The following is a 20,356-nucleotide window of genomic DNA, read 5'->3' as shown; positions in this document are numbered from 1 at the left end:
ACACACACACACACACACACACACACACTTTGTCCTTGCTTTCTCATTCATCCTTGCTAGCCGAAGCAGGTACAACATGGCACTCATCCAGATAAATGGACAACTTTTATTCGGGCAGATATTAACGTTTTAAGAATCGGCAAAAAGCGGGGGTGGGGGGGCTTTGTACACATTACAATATAAGATGCAGCTCATGACATTCAACCTCCCTACCCACACCCCCGCGCAACTGGTTTACAGTATATTGACTATACACAAAGATAGTTATAAATGAATTCAATTCGGTCGATTGTCAAAATAACTGTTGACTCATTTGATAATCGAATAATTGTCGATGAATCGAATAATTGGTGCACCTCTAAAATATTCAAGCTATATATTAAATAAAAAATAAGAAACTCTTTGCGCATTGTAATTTTGTGCATTTTATTTCATTGTGCGACTCCTTCCGGTTTGCGAGTCACGTTGGACAAGCGTACATAAATGCACAAAGAAGACGGTCACAACTGCGCAGTAAGCTCCAGTAATATTAGCTGTTTTGATGATTGCTGCAGTCTGTCAGAATGTGTTGCTACCACTTGTGTTCAACTATTAAGTTGGTTTAAAATTTATATCCCAGCTCGATTTTTTTTGATGAGTGTTTTCATTAAACTGGTGAATTTTAAATGCCAAAATAGTACACAATGTGTGTGTATTATCATACTTTAGGCTCGTGTATTGTTTTTCACAGACGATAAACAATACTGAGACTGACATGTTTAGCGATACGACAGATATAACCGTGAACATTTTGGGCACCATAACATAATGATATTATGTTTCTTCTCTATTTCCACTCGACAATTGTCCTAACTCGCCACCGCCACATAAAGGATCCAATTAAATCCCAATGATACGTGAATGGAGATGTCGCAAAATTTTTTTAAAAAAACGTCGGAACACTCCGGCGAGAAAGGGAGGCTAATAAAATCAAAGGCTACTTAGTTAGAGTGCACGGGACATTAATGGACAAAACGAATTACGAGACACAAGTGATTAAAAAATAATAATAATTTTTTTTAAATAAAAAATAAACCCGAGGGCTCCTGAAAGCAAATTGCAGGCATACAATGGTGCCCATTGTTAGCCGGCGATCCTCGTAATGACACAGAAAGGAGGGAAGAATGAAAAAACAAACAAAAAAAAAACCCGATCATTATACACAACTTTTCCACTGTGTACAAATTGGATAACATTTGTTTAAAATGTAGGTATTTTTTTTCCTACACAATACCTTTGGATGACACTTTGTATGATTTAATTGTGTTTTTTTTCTAATATTTGGTATTTAATGAGTATTTTTGTCTAATATTTTGGTCAAAAGAAATTGTTTTAGGTCTTTTTTTTTTGGTGACATTTTGTCTATTCGCTTTGTTGTTTAAAGCAGTTTGAGATGAAAGAGGAGATGACTTTACATTACTTTCAATTTTCTTGGTCCAATATCTGTACATTTTAGTCTTAAAATTTCCATTCCATACTTGAATTTTTTGTTTGATCTCTAGTAATGTTTGGGGAATATATACTATTTTATCAGAATATATAATTTTTTTTCCTGTCTAAAATGGTGTATTATTCAACCATATTTTTTTTCATCAATTTTTAATCCAATGTTTGTGTTCATTTTATTTTGCTTACTTTCAATATTTTGTATTTGCGATAATTTTGTATTTATTTTCTGTCCGAATATTTTGTATTGCTTTCAATTTTTTGTCTGACATCAATACATTACCTGTCTGATATTTTGAATTACTTTATCATATTCAATGTATTTTTCATGTAATATTCATGTGTATTTTTCTAATATTCTGTCTGATAACTTCTGCTATTTTTTTAATATGTTGTAATAGCATTTCATTTCCATCCAAAATGTTTTTCTAGTATTTTTTGTTTTATATGTGTCGTCTTCATTTAATATTCAGTCTCAGACTTAAAGACATTTTCAAGTATTTTTATTTGAAGTTTTTTTTAATGTTATATATAATATTATTTTGTTTGTCAAATGTGTGTATTTTTCATTTAATATGCATATGTATCTTTTCAATTAGCCTGTCTAATATTTTCGCTTATTATCAAAACCGTTTTCTTTTGTTGCAAACTTTTCCTACAGTTTCGATACATCATCTGTGATTTTAACACGGGCAAGCAGGAAAATCTAACTGAATGATGAAAAACAGGATGAAAGAAACCGAGATTCCGTGCGATGTTCCTTTTTTCTATTTGGGTGACCAACTAGTACAGCACAACATGCGCCCCCCCCAAAAGAAGGCACCTGTCAAGGTCACGGCGGACGGCAGACCTTCCCATGACCTGCAGCGGCGACGTGTTTGGAGATAAACACGCAGGAGGCAGATTGCACCTTTGGGTAAACACACACCATGGAGGCAAAGCTGACTTTCAGCTGCTCACTTTTATCACATATTTCGCCCTAAAAACTGCTAACACTCTAAGTAAACTAATAAAACACATTTTGTGCTCGTCCATAAAATCTGCTAGCTTAATGCTAACACACGATACAAAAAGCCATAAACATGCTAAGTAGCATCAATGTTGTGATAACCCTCACATATATTCTTGATACGTTGCAAGACAAAAAAAAGACTAATATTACAGCAGCTTACTAAGTTTAATCGTGGGTCTTTTGTTTTCAATTAGCATGCATTTTCAATTTGTGTATTTCCGTGTATTGTCTATTTGGTCATATCTAATGTTTTTGTCTGAATCTGTCTTTTTTCTTATATTCTATTTCTTATTCCTCGCCAAGAATAAGAATTGCACAGTTTTCTAGTTCTTCAGTCTAAAATTTGTCAGGGAAGGGGGGGTCATATCTTTTTGATGTATATTATACAGTATATTTTTGTTGCATATGTGGATTATTTTTGGTTATATTTTAGTATTTTTCTTTCCTATTTCCCATTGCATTATTTTGTCCCGATATTATAAATTATCCGGGGTTTTTTTTTTGGGGGGGTGGGGGTATTACGTTGCTTTTGATCATCTTGGAGAAACGGTGCACTATTTCTGAAACGAAACGCCCCTAGAAATGTCATCATTCATTCTCTTAATGCAGTTTGTGAAAACGTTATTCACCATTTTGTTGCATCTTATGTCGTTTGATGAGAAGCACCTTGTACGCAAAGCCACCAGTAACATCATCCTCATGACCTTGCGGTCCCCTTGGTTGGCCAGCATACGTCAAAGCGCTGACGTTTTTCAAACGACGTCGACGTAAAACAAATTTAAAAAATACAAAAAGACTTTGGTGGCTACCATAACAAAACGCGACGAAGGCAAAAGATGCAAAGCGTGCCTCAAGTTAACCCAAGTGTGGTTAGACACAAGCTAGCGAAATGTTTTCAACTCGGTTTGTAAACGTTAGCTCAAACAGTAATGCTGAAGCTAACGCCAATGCTGTGAGCTAAGAGTTAATGGTATTTCATTGCAGTCGCCATCATCAAGTGGGAATTTAATGAAGCTTCACTCTGGTCGGGGCAAGAAGGAGCCCGAACCAATAAAGACAACGTTTGGATGTGTCATTCAGACCAATCAAACCTCGGACTACATTCCACCAATCAAGCTTTCTTGGGGGCCAATGTTGCTTGGGAAAGCAACTGGCGCCATTCGGGCTCCGTCACCAACAGCCCGCTGGGTCGTGCGCTCACTGACGAGGCGAGCCAAAATGGAGGACGTCAGGCGTCGGTTTCCGAGCCGGCCACCCAATAAGCGCCTCACGCAGCGCGGGGAGGGAAATGGCGCCGGTGTTCATCTCGCCCCCAAAACAATCGTCCATTGGTCAAGAACGAACACATGAACACTGGGGAAAAGTCTTACGGCCACCCTCGCACCGCGAGCAACCGTCACGGGGCCGCACGCTCCCGTCATACACGTCGCACAAAGAATTTGAGACTTTGGGTACTCACTTTGTTGATGTCGAAGCGACGACCGGCTCTGCACTATTATTTATTTTATTTAGTTATCCGAAGTGAAACAAGATGGCTGCAGCTTGCACCGGAAGTTATTTCTCGCGCGATGTGATGACGTCTGTGATTCTGAAAGCCGCCAATATTTAAATAAAGTATAAATAGTATTAAAGTGTCAACAGGAACGGCTCATGAAAAGGAAAACAATTTATGTGAAAAGTGTTTATGGTTAATACAAATTTAAAATGAAATATTTTTTTTTTGTGTTTAATAAAAATCGATTTTTATTCTATTTGTAGTTAAAAAATAAAAACTGCAAAAGAAATGTTTGTGTAAAAGGTTTTCATTAATTACGTGAAGCATATTTCATAACTAGTTGTTTCACAGTTGCCCTATTTTTGTGTCTATTTGACTTAAAGAAAAAAAAAATTACAGCAAGTTCCTGTACCAAGTACCTGTTCAGTGGTCATATTTTTTTCAGTGTGTATTTCAAGAGTAATTGCAAACTATAAAATAATGGTAATGAGATGTTGGCATTTACATGTAATAGTCTTGCATATTGGAAGTTTAGTTACTATGACACTGTCATGCACCATTATCACCATGTTTTACTTTTTATTTTTCCTTTTGTAATTTTGCTTGCCTTTTGTCAATTGTGATTGTATTGTATGTTCAATAAACAATTAACTAACTAATTATAGATGCCCAGCCCACATGGGCTTCTAAGACACACACAAAAAAAAAACATTAGGCAGACATTCACAAATACGTCAAAGAAAAATATTCCATTCACATTGTATCCAAGCACATAACAGAAACAGAAAAAATGAAATGCCTTATACTCAAACTCTTAAGAACCTATTTTGGCATCAGTTAGCAAAAAGTGACAAGGCAGTCGACAAAAGTTTTATTATTCACGTCTCCTGAAAAATAACCAACAATGGAAAAGGTGCTTTGTAAGTGGTAAGCACATCTGTCTCAAATTGCAGAAGTACTCCCCCATCCTGGTGTGGGCCTTCTCATACACTCCAAAATCAGGCAGTTTTACATTCAAATACAAATTGAGTGAAATTGGATCATCTCACACAGCACCCGATGTTCTCCCATGGCACCCTGGTCGGGAATCATTGCATCAAAGATCACAGATGTGCTTGTTTATCTTTGTTCTGTGACTGGCTGATGACCAGTCCAAGCTGAACATCACCTTCGCCCAAAGTCAACCAATTTAGGTGTTAGCTCTCGCGCAACCATGAGAACATACAGTAAAGAAATTGTTGGGTAGATAGTCAACAAAGACAACATTGTATTTCAAACATTCAATTCAAAACTGAGGCTATGAGACACTAATTATTGTAGGATGAATTCCTGGAGAGTAATTCCAGGATAGTGGATGTGAATTTTTCCAGACTTTTGGAGTATTGAGGGTTCCGGTGCAAGCTGGCAGGCCTCTCCATGTCTAATGGTGGCGAACGAGAATCATAAAAACTCTTGGAGAACTGTAGCCGCTGCTGGCCACCTCCTTGGAATTGTTCCGGACACTGTGCTCGCTCATCCAGAAGAGATGTTGTGTACATCTGTTGCTGGCCAAAATCCGCTGAAGCACAGGAGAAAAGGTGACAAGTTAGATTCTGGACATAGAGCTGATGTTGTGAAACTTACACTCAGTACCTTTGTAACGGTTACCGTTCAAGTCGCTGGGCTCACTGCGTCCTTGATGCTGGTACACCTGCTGGCCATCACGCGTGTTGTTCCAGTCTCTTCCTCCTCCGTTGCCTTCCCCACCGTAATAGTCTTCAGCTCTTCTGAAGTCGGACTCTTCCTGGAATGTTTTGTCGCGTTGTGAGGGCGTCTGCAGAAGTGCAGAACTGTTTTGCTGAATGAAAAGAGAAAAGTTCTTCAACAAACAAAAAGGCCTTTTACACGGAACCCGGCCAATTAGGACTGCAAGAGGACGGCATTGCTTTCGACAAATGATGGCAAGCTCCACCCCAAAGTTTTCCCCCCATTCATTTTGACTATGTGGTACTACCTCGAAAACTAGGACAGTTGCCAGTCAACCCTCCACATTGGTACATTTACCACATCGGCTAATGTTAATACTACCCAAAACCCGGCATGGGACGATGGGTATTAAGAGAAATTGTCATTTGGATCGCGATGCACTACCTGTGATTGTGAGAACCAATCGGGATGCTGCATCATTCTGCGGGTCTCCTGCTGGAACGTTCCACCGCCTGATTCCAGAGGAGCTCTGAGCTTGGCATCTCGGGGTCCGGCATTGAACCTGTTTACCAATAATCCGGGGAAGTTAACTCATGGCAACAAGAACAAAAGAACGCGAACAAGAACTTGCTTACATCCTGTTGGCCACCGCCACCTCCTCAGGTGTGGCATCCGAGAAGCGACTCTTTCTTTTGCATCTACCCGATACCTCGTCGCCTGCAGGACCCTTCATGAAGCGGCGGAAAGGTGCCGGAATGGCTGACATGCTCCTGGAAACTTCCTGAGGAGTCTGGGAGAGTCCAGCCGAAAATGACTCTGCTGGTTGCATCCCGTGATTGTAATCCGTAAAATGTGCAATAGGCTTGTCCGAAGGTAACCGAAAATTCCTCGTGGGAGGTTTCGGCACGTTTGTCCCGAGCCTCACACCTCGATCATTGTCAGTGGACCACTGCTGGTCATCTCCTTGAAAGCCAGGACTCTGGTGCTGATAATCAAGACACGGGGATTGAAACTGACGCCTTCCATCCTCTGTCAAAAACTCATTTTTTGCTCCCTGCTCTCCGTAGGTGGTGTAACCCTCTGCGGGTCGATCCAAAGCCCGTTGTGTCTCCTTGTAGGGCTCCACCGTTCTTTTTTGTGTGACATCATTATTGAGAAAATAATCCAGGTCCAAACTCTTTCCCTGAAGAGGAACCTTCTCCCAGCCGTCCGCCTTCGCCGGCTGCTGATTCCACGGGATTGTCGTCTGTCTGCCTCCCGCCGCCACATTCATCGGGCGAGCCTCGGCCGAGACGAACGGGGTTCTGCTCACAGGATCCGGCAAAAAACCACCGCGGTCCGTGTCTTGGGATTTCTGCTTCCATTGGAGCTGGCCTGAAATGTTCAGTGGGTCGACCTTCGGCATCTGCCAGGGGGGAACTACACAAGCAAAGGGACTTGAACATTGAATCGCCACCACTGCCCAACCTGTACAGCAGTCACTTCATTGTATATTTGTGAGCCAAGCTACAGGTACTCAAGAATCAAGAGAGAGCCAAATTACAGGTAAGAAAAGAAAGCATGCATTCAAGAACCAATGAGAATCAAGCTACTGGTCCGCAAGAACCAAGCTCCCTGTCCTCAAGACTCGAAATAGGTCACGAACCAAAAAGAAGCAAGCCACGGTTCACTTGAACCAAGCTACCCGCACTTCGGCAAAACCACCTATTGGTAGTCAGAAAACAAGACGGAGGTACCTACGCTTGTACGAATCGTATTTATTGATGCATAAACTGTCGCCATGACAACACCGCGACCTATTTCTGCCGCCGTTTGTTTGCACTCATAACTGCAGGCGCTCTTACTGTGTATTTATTTACCTCTTGTCATTCGATTTCCCACGTTCTGCATTTTCTTCATCGGCTGTAACATAAACAAGTTTTTTTTTGTGGTCCTTCCTTTTCACTCTTTGGATCCGAGGACAAAGTTAGAAGACCACGCATCTTACTTTGGGACGGCCGCTTCCGTCCTGACGGGCGATGATCTCCGCTCTGGTGCGAATTATCTTGCCCGTTTGCATAACCAAGTGTTTATCCCAAGAAACCAGATCTGGACGCTTGCTCTCCTGCAATGATAGATTGCTTTGTGTCACACTATTATTATTAATTTTTTTGAAAAATGTGTAGAAATAAGAAATGTATTACAATATATTTCTGTCTGTGTCTTCGCCCAATCACATGATGGATCATTTCTGGGGGGTACCCGGTGGTGTTACAAAGCGTGCATGTGTATCGGGGCCCCATACTGGCATGGGCCGCATTCACACACGGCACCTCTTCCAAGAAGTTTAAACCTGAAATGGGAGAACGCGATTCTTATGGCACATTAATTTAAGAGCTGAAAAGTGCGCTCTGCGGTACGTACCGATTACTGGTTCGTCAAGGTTCAGGTAATCCACGTATTGTAAAATATCGTCAAACTTAGGGATGATTTGTTTTCGGACCATGTGACCTGACAGCACCACCCCAAAAAAAGAAGAAAAAAAAAAAAAAAGACGCATGACGACAGGGCAATAGTTGAATCCATTTTGAGTTTGCTGACAGTACACTGCTTAAATTATAACCGAGAAGACTAGTACGCCACGTTCATTTATTTTCTGAACCTGGTTAATTCATTCAGTACCAGCCAAGTCTAGACCAAATCTGAAAAGACGTTTAAAAACGTCTTTGGGAGTGAATGAGTTAATTTTTATAATTGACAAAATGTTCACCTTCTCTAAATCATTATACGTGTATGCATGCATAGAGAGCAAGTTTGGCGTTGTTGCACGTTGGGACACCCATTCAAGTGATGTCCATACTGGGAATGATGCCTTAAGAAAATCAGAAGAATTTTCAATGTTAGTGTGAACCTTTCAAGACCTCCAGAAGAAAAGTTCTCAAGTAAAACCCTCTACGGGGGTCCACATGCTAGGGAAAAAAAATGATGATGCCGTTGCCCATATGACCGAAACCCGGCACGGTTTAAAAAACAGAATAGTGAGCGATCAATCCTGGAGGTTTCTGATCCAGCCTGCTTCGTTAATCGTTAGGGTATTCTGGTGCAGCCAACACAACCTGGAGCTGAACACGCTCAAGACGGTAGAGACGATCGTGGACTTCAGGAAACATCCCTCACCACAGCTGCCCCTCACACTGTCCAACTGCCCTGTGCCAACCGTCGAGACCTTCAAGTTCCTGGTTATCACAGTCTCCCAGGACATGAAGTGGGAGGTCAACACCAACTCCATCATGAAAAAGGCCCAGCAGAGGAGGTACTTCCTTAGGCTGCTGAGGAAGCATGGCCTGCCACAGGAGGTGCTCAGACAGATCTACACGGCAGTCATCGAATCAATCCTGCGTTCTTCCATCACCGTTTGGTTTGGGCCCGCAACAAAAAAGGACAAAATCCCACTGCAACGGACAGTTGGGACTGCGGAAAAAAAAATCATCGGCACCGCCCTACCCACTCTTGAGGACTTGCACACTGCAAGAACCAAGACAAGGGCACGGAAAATCCTACTGGACCCCCCGCACCCAGCCCGCCACCTTTTCCAGCTACTCCCGTCAGGCAAGCACTACCGATCCATGCGCACCAAAACCAGCAGACATTCAAACAGCTTCTTCCCTCTAGCCACCTAAAGTGACCACTGTCACTGATCTCTATTCCACAACACCAGACACTTTAAAGCGCTCAAGGACTTCTGTACAATTGCACACTTAAACGTGCTCTACAAATACGGCTTCTGGTCACTTTAAAATGGTGCAATGATTATCTGCACCAACTGCACAACTGTTATAATATTGTATTCTACCACTGATCACTTTAGCTCTGCTTGATACTTTGCACATTGTCTCACAGCTGTCATTGGGTGGTACTATCGGCACAATGGTACACTGACATTACGGAATGTCTTTCCATACTTATTTGTCATGTCCTTGTTTATCGTAGTTGCTTGTTATTGATGATACTCGGGTAGCCTGTACTACCGGAGACAAATTCCTTGTGTGTTCTACATACTTGGCCAATAAAGATGATTCTGATTCACACAGAAAAAAAAAAGTCGCAACTACAGGAGCCAGGCACCATTTACAGAAAGTAATGCAGCTTTGTGCAGCATCCACACTTAAAAAAAAAAAAAAGAAAAGAAAAGAAAAAAAAGAGCATCACCACATGTACTCAAGAACCAAAAAGAACCAAATTAAAGTTCCTCATGAGAAGAACCAAACTCAAGAACCGAAGAGAACCAAGCTTTGGGTACCCAAGAACAACGCTACACTTACAGCACTTTAGAACTTCAGTTCTTCTGTCGGGGGGAGGAAAAAAAACAAAACACTTGGTTAACTTCGCAACACAAAGCTACGATGGCGACAGAAACAAATGGTAAATGGAGACAGAAAAAAATGAGCTTCCCGCGTTGCCTGCAACTGGTTCGTCTTGCATTTTGCCTCAGATGAGTTGCAGCAGTACGGAAAGTGTCAGGACCCGATTCCCTACAAGATCACCACGAGGAGAGCATGGGAGAACTCTGCTGGAACCCACAAGTTGAGTCTGCTGCTATGTATAAAAACATGCCCAGTCACTTCATTTCCCAACACAAAGCTATGATTCCAAGAGAAAAACAATGACATGAATTTAAGGCAGACAAATGAGCTTCCTCCATTTCTTGCAACTGGTTGGTCATGGATTTTGTTTTCGCTGAGTTGCCACAAACATGCCAGGACTTTGTTCCCTGCAACACCACCGAGATAAAAATTCAGGACAACTTTGCCGGGACTCAGAAATGAAGGCTTGATGATCCGATTGAAAATATCAATGGCTGATAGCAAATTTGAAGTCGCCGCGACCACAATTTCATAGACATGGAAAATGTCTGCAAAGAACAAGCAACAGTTCCTGCCTTTGCGTGTTCACCTGTACATAACAGGCCGAGAGAAAAGTTGAGCGAACATACGAGAGGCCATGGCAGACCCCAAACGGCTTGATGGACAACTGAGTCTACTTACCAGCAGCGACGGCGGCATCCTCTTTCTGCCAGGGGATGAAAGGAGAGCAATTAAAAAAAAAAAATCAATCAGTGTTGAGCACAGGTGTTGATGGCTCTACGATGGAAACAGACATCTTTAACAGTAAGGTCATTTCATACATTCATTTTAGGGAGAACCAACCACTCAACTAGCAGTCAAAAATTTGCTTATACTGACGTGTGGGCGGTGAGCGGACAAAGTGGACAAACAGGATCACGGGTGACTAAACTTACCAAGTCCTCCATCCTTACAAAAGTTGTTTTCGGGTACAATAAAAGAACAAGGCATTGCTTGATGCCTTCAGGTCGATTGTACTCAAGAGGGTCTGATCCCAAAGGTTCTTATCAAAATATCCAAGAGAAGACAAGACAAACATCAAAGACAAAAGAGTTCGACAAAGAAGCTACACTAAGATGTGAGAGGATTGATTGAGTTGATTAGGACCAGAAGGTGTTCGGTTCGAGATGAGCCACGGACCCCCAAAAAGTGGAGTATGAAAGCTGGAGTGTGTGCCAGAGATTGGAGAGTTAGTAAAACCTTGGGGGTGAAAACTGAATTTTCCTCTTCCATGATATTCTTGAGTCTGAAGACACCACAGATGTAATCAAGACTGTTTCAAGCTCGTCAGTACTCGCGGTACACAGTGGCATCAAGACAACAAATGGCTGCAGAGCAGAAAACAAGCCGTGTTCACCCCATGCCAAGACTTGGTGGGAAAAGCAGAAAAGGAACGTAGTCTTTTCTTCTGTGAAGATCAAGACCACATGTTTTCTTCATTGCTGGTTGACAACCAAGTGGTTTTGTAATGTTTAGTGTCGCGAAAAGATGTAGAACGCCTGATCTATTGCTCCTTGGTGGCTGAACAGCGTCCAGAAGGCTACTTCTTGCTGGCCCCCGTTTTGGCTCCAAATGCTTAAAATAAAGCTAAAAACTTTATCCACTGAGTCTGCGTTTGTGCCATTCCTACAGAACAATGAGTCAATACAGCGTTTTAATACAGACTCAACATTTCACCATTGTGAAAGAGTTCATTTCTAACAGAACTCACCTTCTTTGTGGGACGACTGGAGTCATGTACAACAATCATATTGTTTTATTATGATAAAATGGTATGTACCTTTAAATGTCCCGGCGTCGTCACGTGTATTTTAAACAAATTGAGGCCCTTTAGGGATACTTCACACACCTTGACGAATTAAAAACAAAAAAAGTAAACATCTTACGAAATTACGACGTTGCCACACTCCATTCTATCTCGCTTACCGAACATTCCATGAACTCCGTTTCCGAGTCATCTTCGTAAGGAGTTGTCAACCCGTCCATTACTGCTTAACTTGATCTTCTTTTCGTTTAAATTTCAACAGGAGCGCCGACGATAGCACTTGAGTCTAAGCTAACTAGCATGCAAACGCAACTAGTACGTGGCTTGAAATGGAAGCTATTTCGGTTTTAACGTAAACCACAGAATGAAAGATGTATTGACTATATTTCTGTTCAAGTAATATTTTCGGACGAAAAGTATATCATTCGTCTTAATATTTAATCTTCATCGGAAACAATGTTACTCCTAATCAATTTACAGGTTTGCGACTCCAAACCATCCACTTCCGGTTGAGTACAATAGTATGTAGAGGAAATTATCATCGACGCCCCCTCTCGACTCAGCGCTATATTGCATGCCAATTGAAATTAAAAGAACAGTTGGTCCATCGTGATCTTGTCATGATGACTGCTTTAGCTTACCCTGGAAATTAGGGCTTCCATTTCACGCGACAAAAATGAATCACATGCTATAAAATACGGCAACCTAATTCTCTTTACACAACACGATATCGTCTTCAGTCCTCACGCTGTCGCCATCTCCTGGTCAGTAGTAGAAATGCTGTCGGTGACAACTTCCGGGAATCAAGTATCGAGACGAGTCGTTTTGCATTTGTGTCTCGTGCTATACTGTATTCTGTTTTTGTGGTAGAAATAAAAATATTTAAAAAAAACTGTTGCTAGACTTTTCCTTACTCATTCCAGACAACAAACTGAAAAATCAAGCGGTCTTTCAATTTGTGTTTTCATTTTAAAACAAAAATCAAATAAGTAGTCATTTTTCTTTTCAATATCCGCTTCCAAACGTAATATCCAACGACCAAAAAAAGACCTGGACCTTCAGGACCATTTGAGTTTGAATCTCAATTTCTAACACAGAATTTTCGAAAAATTAAGATCTGGCTTTGAATATGAAAACATGTGGGGAAAAAATATGTTGAAATAAATTCAGTTTATTAAAAAATAAGCATCTTAACCAATTCTGTTTAAAACACTTTAAAATCGGAATTTGAATGAACAAATTGTTTTACAATAAACTGAATTTCTTATAAAAAGACAACAAAAATCATATGCAGTAAACACCTCGTTTTGTTTTTTTCAATTCAATTTAGTTTTGATTTTGATCCTGAAAAAAATATTGGAAATGCAAATCTCACCACAGAAGGCAGAGGTTGCCATTTTGATTTATTGGACACCAGCAGATATGTACAAAATGCCACAACCAAAATGGAAAAATTTTATATTGACATGAACTCACAAATAAGATATTTACATGCAGCCACGTATTCTTACCGGTATGTACACTGACTCCTTAATCACACTTTTGCAATTGCAGCTTGAATGAACAGTTCGTACAGAATATTGGACAAAACAAGTTGGCAAGAAGGGTGGGCTATAATGAGTATACATGGGAACAAAAAAAAAAAAAAAGCAATAATAATATGCATTAAATGAGCAAAACAAAGTGAAGGAATTGAAAACACACTGGAAAAAAAAATACAACAAACAATGCTAAAAGAGGAGAGAGAGATTCCAGGTCGAATGTCAGGTGGAGGAGTTGTGATGTCCGCCTGGGAGATTGTTCAAGCGGGATCGCAGCTCTTTCCGGACCTGGCTCACTCGGGCCAGTTTGCGTTTGTATTCCTGGAAAAGGAGAAAGAAAAAGCCACGGAAATCTGGATTTTGTCTTGTACAATTAATTACATTTACGACATCTTGATTTAAAAGAAATGTATCACAAAAAGCAAACATTTGGCAAAAAAACAGCACCAACCAACAAGATCAGTCCTCCCCCGCCCCCCCTTTTTTTATTTATTACAAAGTGACTCAAACCCCCCAAAAAACTTATTACGGACCTCGAGTTTGTGCTCATTGTGCACCAGACCATCCCGCTGGCTCTGCAGGAAGCTGGTCAGCGTGCGCGTCAGCTGCCGCCGGTCGTCGATTTCGGCTGCCAGGCGGCCGCTGTAATCGGCCAGCAGCATGCAGGCGTCGTCCACCTGGCGCGAAAAACGTGCGCCAGACTCCTTATCTGAGACAGAAACGCAATAGGATGTGATACACTTCATTTGTCCCAACCCAAAAGCTGTGTTCAAAAGTACTACTTTAAACGGTACGGCCAAATAAAAAATGTAAATACCATTTCAAAATACTGTGTATGAAATACATAAGTAGATAAAAATAACTACAGTATTAGTCTGACATGACAAATATAGTCTGACATGACAAACAAAATGCAAATAAATAAATATTCACATACATATTATAAATATATAACAACAATCGTTAAGAGCTGGGTCAAAAACTTTAGAAAATACATTGTTTTAACCAAACTAAAATATGTGAAATTTTAAAACTCTTATTTGAAGTAAATTCAGAAAATGACCAGTTTTGAATGACACATCCAAAATAAAAAAAATAATCAATTCTGACATTTCGATGTATATATATATTTTTTTTATGTCAGAGCTGTGGAAACCATTGCTCAGTTTTGATTAAAAGCGGTATTCATTTTTACATTGAGGAACAAAAATTCTTAAGATGTCAGAAATTCTTGTACAAGATCCAATTTGATTTTGTTCTGAGATTCAGCAAGTGTAGTTAACGTTGTGGCGTGAGAATGTCGATAAAAATAACAGCACCACGACGACGACGTCATAAAAGATGTCTGACGTGAGTCCAATGTCTCCGCCTACCTGTGATCCTGTGCAGCAGCGACGTGTCCTGCACCTCGGCGGGCAGCGAGGAAATGCGCTGACGCAGGAGTGAGTCTTCCGAGGTGGCATTCTCCAGCTCCTGAAGCGCTCGGATCAACTCAGACGTCTGTCAGGATGACACCAGTACAACATCAGGCCTCAAACTCAAGCGCGTTGTATTACAGCGGCCCCCTTCGGGTCTATCAGAAATCAGAAGAAAGTCACTTCCTGCATAAAGGAAAAGATACATTCATTTTCCCCAGAGGCAGCTTCATGCATTTAGATAATTCGATGATGTCAATGCCATTGGGCTCTTCAGTATTTACAAGTGGTGTAAAAAAGGGCGATTTTGAGCTGGGCCTTGTGGTTGTGTGGCTGCTTTAAAGCGCCTCGTTGTCACCCATGAGTGTGCACGTGTCATGGTGAGAAAGGTGGACGTGCTAGGAGGGGAAAAGAAGTGGACAATAAATTTTTTTTAAATCCTAGCCATTGTGTGGATTGGGGTTTTGAGCTTGGCGTGGCTGCTTTCGAGCGCCCCGTCGTCCATGTGTGCACATACGTTATGGTGAGATAAGTGGAAGTCCCAAAAGGGAGGATTTTTTTTTTTAAGAAGTCAGACATGAAAGTCAGAGTGAGAACTGGGTCTTCTGGCTGACGTGTCTGCTTTAGAGCATCTCACTGTCTGCTGCAAGTGCACATCATGTGTGTGGACCAGTACTTTGCACTGGTGTGGCCGCCTGAGAGTGCCCCCAGATGTGAGCATATTCATTCCAGCATGTGGAGCGGGGCTTCAGGCTGGCGCGGGCGCTTTAGAGCCCGTCGCTGCAGCGAGGAAAAAGCCCCACAGCCACCCAGTATGATATATTTTGTGAAATGTGGACAATAGATTGCGGAAACCATTTCAATTCCATCCCCTTTTACTACACAGTCAAGGCCAGGACCTGTGGGGGCTCGGCTGGAGAAGTCTGTCCAGCGAAGTTGTCGTTCAGGGCTTGGATGGACTCGTAGGACCTCTTTGTGGGCTTCTTCTCGCCATCTGCGCAACATCACAGAAGACGATGACTCATCAGTGTACTATTGCAATTTTGCGTGAGACGAAAAGCAAACGGGAGCTTACAGAGGACTCTGGACAGCTGGTCAAGGAGCTCGTTTTCGTAGACGGCTCTCTCCTGCCAGATGGACAACACCCGGCCTAATTGCTTCTTACAACCGTCCTCGCACTCTCTAAGGGACAACGCACACCACGACAACAAACTGAAGATTACAATTTGTTTGCGACACTGGGTTAGCACAAGGGCAGGGGTCACTGTTGGCTACTGATTGATGTATCCCCGTTACCAGTTTCATACACACTTCTGGAATAACAAATTTGCAAAAATGACCTTCGAATTGTATGTTTATAATAACTACTTCATCTATGTGAAAACACTGAACACATTGGGTACTATTTGGTGATCCCTGGACTAACGCAAGGCACACACACACACACAGGAACGAGTAGTGCAAGCATACTTGTAAACATGTTTGAAGGCATCAACGATGACCGGTGCGAAATCCTGCGTGAACTCCGGTCCTTTCCGCTTGCTGTTCTGAATGACGTCATTAGCCAAGTAGAGGAAAGTCAGCTTGCGTGACACCGGAGCTGCACACACAAGCAAGGAGAGTACTCATGTCGTGATCAGAGAACTTAGAACTTAAGACTGCAATATCAAGAAGCAGCTGGCGGCTCAAGCAGATGTAACACTCAAGGCCGGTCTTGATTTTATGACCACATTTTGAAAGTCTTGGTCAACTCCCAAGAGCTTGTCTTGTGTCCGACTGAAATTTCCGAGGTCTCGGCTCATGTGGTCTTGAACAGAGTGTAGCGCTTTGGGCCAAGATGTAGGTTTTAAAGGGTTGGGTCTAGGGCCGGGGGTAGTTAAAGGTTTTAATTCCTGGTTAGGCTGATCGCAAGTACTTTCCTCAGGACCCTTTATCTATAATTGTAAACACAAGATACATTACGCACTTGGTCGCTGGTCCCCCGGGGGTCGCCTGCACCACCAACTGCACATGCTGACAAAGAACGCTTTCAGATGGCCGGACTTCGCTTACCTTTAACGAGCTCGTTGTACCAAACGTGCACGATGGTCTTGGAGTGCTTCCTGTGGTGGATGAGCCAAAGAGACAGCGTCTGGACGCTCTGCTGAGAGTTGCTTAGCTCGGACAGTTTCTTCTCGAGAGCAGCTTCGGAGAACGAGGACATGTCGACCGCCGCACAAAAGTCGTCGCTTAGCCGCCTTACCGACCAGCGTTAGCGTTGGCGTTCCAGCTTCCTATATAGATGCTTACTGATTTGTATTATTATTTCTTTTGCTTACTTTAAATGCTCCATACGCGAAAATACAACCACCCACAATTAAAACATGTTAGCACACCACTCACGCAGCGCCATTCTTGACTAGCCTAGCCTAGCACGGTTGCCTGCGCGAGGCACTTCCGTATCTTGCTATGACGCGTTCAACACTGGCTGAATTTGAACGTTCAAAATGTCAATTTTGAATTGAAATGTATTCAAATTTATTTTTTAAAATTTAAGAGCGTGGTGACCGATTGTACACAATATATTTGATTATTTGAACATATTTAATTGTACATACGTGACCCTTTACTGTATACGACAGCTTAAAAAGATGCCTGGAAACACTTACTGTCGTTGTGATGCTCTTACACTATCGACATTAGACATTTTAATCTTCACAATGGTTAACATTATTCACGCGATTCATTGTCGTTCGACCACCAATAAACAAGATTTTGTTTAGCACCATAGTCATTATATACGTACTCACCCATTATCGTATCGGTCTAATGCTCTGGTACGTCAGCGTGTCGGCCATATTGGATGTGGACGATCTGCAGTACATTACTGCACATAAGGTCAAGCAAGGTCATCTTTATTGTCAAATATGCGTTATGTATAACATGCAGCACAGATGAAATGTATTTTCCTCTCAATCCTCAGTGCAAACATGCTGTGCATTAAAACACACAGCTAAAGATAAAGATAGCAACTACACTGTATAAAAAGACATACATATGTAAATCTAAACAATATAAACAACGGAACTTGTGACTATTGTGGGTTAAAGTGAGGTAGTGTATTGTGCAATATGCGGATGTAGTGATTTCAATTTAGGTCTCTGGACTAAATTTGTTTTTGTAGAAATTCAGTATCTTTTGGGGGGATTTTTAAAAATCTCTGGTTAATGTAACCAATCCAGCTTTGTGTTGCTCACGCTGGTTTACAATCAAGATTGATTTCATCATGATTCACAGTTCATGCCTGAATTCATCCTTAAAAATTGTTGTTTCTGTACAATGAGACAAGCATACACTATGCTATATTTGCTAGTAGCACTAAATTTCAGCATTATTTTATTTTGCAATTTTTAATCTCGCTGCAGCAGGCATTAATTTCCCCACACTAGCATCCAGATCATGATACTCCTCAATCAAAGAGTCAAGGGACGTTACGGCCTCTGAGAATAAACTTTCCTCCATCCCCTCGACTTGCAGGTAATGGTGTAAGTGTGCCTTCTTCCTATAAAGTTTGCAGAATCGTTCTCTCATCTCCATGAATGTGGATTTGATAGCGGTGGTGTTGGCCAGGGCTAACAGGGATTGAGAGTGACCAACAGGAGGCACAGAACAAAGACTTGTCTTCCAGCCGTCTGGATTCCATGAGACAAAGGGCACTGTGGGCTTTAACCTCTCAATATTTCGGTGCAGGTCTGACATGTGAACATTCCCCCTTAGCATGAGGGCACAGCCAAGGTAGAGACTGCGCTTCGGGTCTGTTTTGATTAACTGGTATCTTTTACTGAAGACATCGCTAAAGAGCTTATCCAATTTTCTGGTTGAGTTGCTGACACGTGGCAGTGTGGAGACAGGACTGAGACTTGGAACCAGGTAGTGTAATCGAGGGAAAGGAACCAGGTTCATGGCAATTTCATTTAGATCCATGTTGAGGGAACCCTCAAAACGTGCAGAACTAGTAAGGTTGAGTAACATGTTAGCAACAATGTCATTCATAGCATCGAAAGGCTTCTCTGGCCCAGTCAGCCTATCCATTGCTGAGACTTTGTTGCTTTTCGTGTGTTGTCCACCATGGCACGCATATTCCATCTTTAACATCTCGACCAGTGCCTGGTTCTCTACAAGCAGAACACAGTCAGCATTCTCTGTGAGCTCTCTCGTGGCCAGCATACTGTTGTAAGGTGACACAATGACATCATCGTCCACGGATGGGTAGACAGGTATGACAATGCGACACACCTCAGGGAATTCATCCTCGAGAAGACGCAGTACTTTGGTCCCAAGCCCTGAACCGGTACCTCCTCCCATCGAGTGGATAAGAAAAAAACATTGCAGACAGTGGCACTGTTCTGCTGCCTTCCTCAGCTGATCCACAATCTTGTCCCTGGAGCTCGAACCGTAGGTCATGTGTCCAACTGCCCAGTTGTTGCCCGCACCCGACACACCTGTGAGCAGCTGAGTGCTGTCGAAAATCTCTCCCAAAGGCCCCTTCAGGATCTCACTGATCACACCCTCCTCCATGTCCAGCAGCACCGCTCTTGCTTTCAGCTGTTGGATTCTTCCATTATCACCACAAGAGTCTCCATTCGGGTTGTGGAAAAAGGTGCCGGTGGTATCGTCATAGCATCCCTTTTTGTTGAAATGGGCGTGCTCTCGCAAAGCAAGATCCCAAAAGCGACAACCAATCTGGTTTCCACACTGTCCGACTTGAACTATGACAGACTGGGTCATTTTTAATCCCCTTAGTCACCTAACTCTTGTTCTCAAAGTCGTGACACAAAATATGAGCTAAAAAGTGATACAACGCAACTGCCGCTGCTGTTTGGACTTTCTTCTTCGTGTTCTTCGTCTTCTTCGTCTTCTAGGAACAAAACAGTATACTGCTGACCATCCTTAACAAGTGAAGCAGCGTCTCTATGTGGCCATAAAGTCTCATTGCAACATGAGTAATTATGAGAATTATTTTTACTTAGAAACACGGGAAGTAATTGTTAACGTAGTACTGCTGCTGTGGCTTCTCTTTCCCCTCCTTCTTTGTCATTCTTTTTCATTGGGAAGATTTTTTTGTGTGTATTTATGTCGAATTTAGAATCGAAAACAGCTTCTCGTTTCCATCATGAAGCCATTCCTTCACCAAAGTGCAGCAGCGCCTCTATGTGGTCACTCAGGCTCATTGCAACAGGAAACACATGACACGTCGCTGTTTGCGTTTGTTGAACACACCACAATAGGAAGGGGTGACAATCACTATCAGAAGACATAAAAAAGCCAACATTTAGCAAATAATGTGATAAACATAAGCAGTACACTTTTTGAAATGCATATCATACAAATTAAATCAAATGAATTTAACCCAGCAGATGTGAACAAAATTAACATGTAATTTATAATTTATAATGAAAAAAATAATTGGGAGAGTAGGTTTTTTTTATATTTGCCTTATTTAACCCCCAGTCACCCCTCCAAACACACACACACACACACACACACACACACACACACACACACACACACACACACACACACACCAAAACGCACA

General features: G+C 41.9%; 4 protein-coding genes across 11 annotated transcripts in view; all 4 read right to left on the bottom strand.

The window, feature by feature from the left end:
* Positions 1-4,055, bottom strand: part of nfyc (nuclear transcription factor Y, gamma) — a 21,299-nt gene extending 17,244 nt beyond the window's left edge. For all 4 annotated transcript variants that reach the window (XM_019895976.1, XM_019895982.1, XM_019895981.1 and 1 more), the window contains exon 1: positions 3,957-4,055. The gene's annotated coding sequence lies outside the window, so the exon portion shown is untranslated. The remainder of the gene's footprint in view (positions 1-3,956) is intronic.
* Positions 4,056-4,846: 791 nt separating this feature from the next.
* Positions 4,847-12,350, bottom strand: LOC109531618 (uncharacterized). Of its 5 annotated transcripts, none has more exons than XM_019895998.1 (11): positions 11,987-12,350; positions 11,841-11,909; positions 10,703-10,727; positions 8,082-8,168; positions 7,862-8,010; positions 7,666-7,782; positions 7,538-7,580; positions 6,314-7,097; positions 6,123-6,240; positions 5,616-5,829; positions 4,847-5,550 (listed from the first exon to the last, which is right to left on the bottom strand). In XM_019895998.1, the coding sequence occupies exons 1-11, from the start codon at positions 12,044-12,046 to the stop codon at positions 5,300-5,302; spliced, it is 1,917 nt and encodes a 638-aa protein (XP_019751557.1). In that variant the 5' UTR covers positions 12,047-12,350; the 3' UTR covers positions 4,847-5,299. The 5 variants fall into 5 exon arrangements, with proteins under 5 accessions (XP_019751557.1, XP_019751560.1, XP_019751559.1 ...); XM_019896001.1 differs by having other exon boundaries at positions 5,616-5,805; positions 6,171-6,240; XM_019896000.1 differs by having other exon boundaries at positions 5,625-5,829; positions 11,987-12,349.
* A 792-nt stretch (positions 12,351-13,142) lies between these two features.
* LOC109531617 (regulation of nuclear pre-mRNA domain-containing protein 1A-like) lies at positions 13,143-17,198 on the bottom strand. The gene is made up of 7 exons (XM_019895997.1): positions 16,834-17,198; positions 16,252-16,381; positions 15,857-15,963; positions 15,681-15,775; positions 14,740-14,866; positions 13,900-14,075; positions 13,143-13,687 (listed from the first exon to the last, which is right to left on the bottom strand). Exons 1-7 carry the CDS (start codon positions 16,982-16,984, stop codon positions 13,589-13,591), a joined length of 885 nt encoding a protein of 294 aa, XP_019751556.1. The 5' UTR covers positions 16,985-17,198; the 3' UTR covers positions 13,143-13,588.
* On the bottom strand, positions 17,073-19,689 carry tube1 (tubulin, epsilon 1). The gene has a single exon (XM_019895996.1). The coding sequence runs from the start codon at positions 19,546-19,548 to the stop codon at positions 18,157-18,159; it is 1,392 nt and encodes a 463-aa protein (XP_019751555.1). The 5' UTR covers positions 19,549-19,689; the 3' UTR covers positions 17,073-18,156.
* Between the last annotated feature and the right edge of the window lie 667 nt (positions 19,690-20,356).

Source organism: Hippocampus comes, unplaced genomic scaffold (genome assembly GCF_001891065.2).
Source record: "Hippocampus comes isolate QL1 unplaced genomic scaffold, H_comes_QL1_v1.1 scaffold16, whole genome shotgun sequence".
Classification (NCBI taxonomy): Eukaryota; Metazoa; Chordata; class Actinopteri; order Syngnathiformes; family Syngnathidae; genus Hippocampus; species Hippocampus comes.
This window is presented reverse-complemented; position numbering and strand designations above follow the sequence as displayed.

What these genes read in the sequence shown, in the direction of transcription:
- LOC109531617 (XM_019895997.1), bottom strand. Translation starts at nt 16,984, where the DNA reads ATGTCCTCGTTCTCCGAAGCTGCTCTCGAGAAGAAACTGTCCGAGCTA. An exon ending in CTCCAGCCGAGCCCCCACAG is followed by an intron (nt 14,867 to 15,680) that starts GTCCTGGCCTTG and finishes TCATCCTGACAG; the next exon opens with ACGTCTGAGTTGATCCGAGC. An exon ending in ACAATGAGCACAAACTCGAG is followed by an intron (nt 13,688 to 13,899) that starts GTCCGTAATAAG and finishes CTCCTTTTCCAG; the next exon opens with GAATACAAACGCAAACTGGC.
- LOC109531618 (XM_019895998.1), bottom strand. Translation starts at nt 12,046, where the DNA reads ATGGACGGGTTGACAACTCCTTACGAAGATGACTCGGAAACGGAGTTC. An exon ending in GGGAAATCGAATGACAAGAG is followed by an intron (nt 7,098 to 7,537) that starts GTAAATAAATAC and finishes TTGCTTGTGTAG; the next exon opens with TTCCCCCCTGGCAGATGCCG. An exon ending in GTGGCGGTGGCCAACAGGAT is followed by an intron (nt 6,241 to 6,313) that starts GTAAGCAAGTTC and finishes ATTGGTAAACAG; the next exon opens with GTTCAATGCCGGACCCCGAG.
- tube1 (XM_019895996.1), bottom strand. Translation starts at nt 19,548, where the DNA reads ATGACCCAGTCTGTCATAGTTCAAGTCGGACAGTGTGGAAACCAGATT.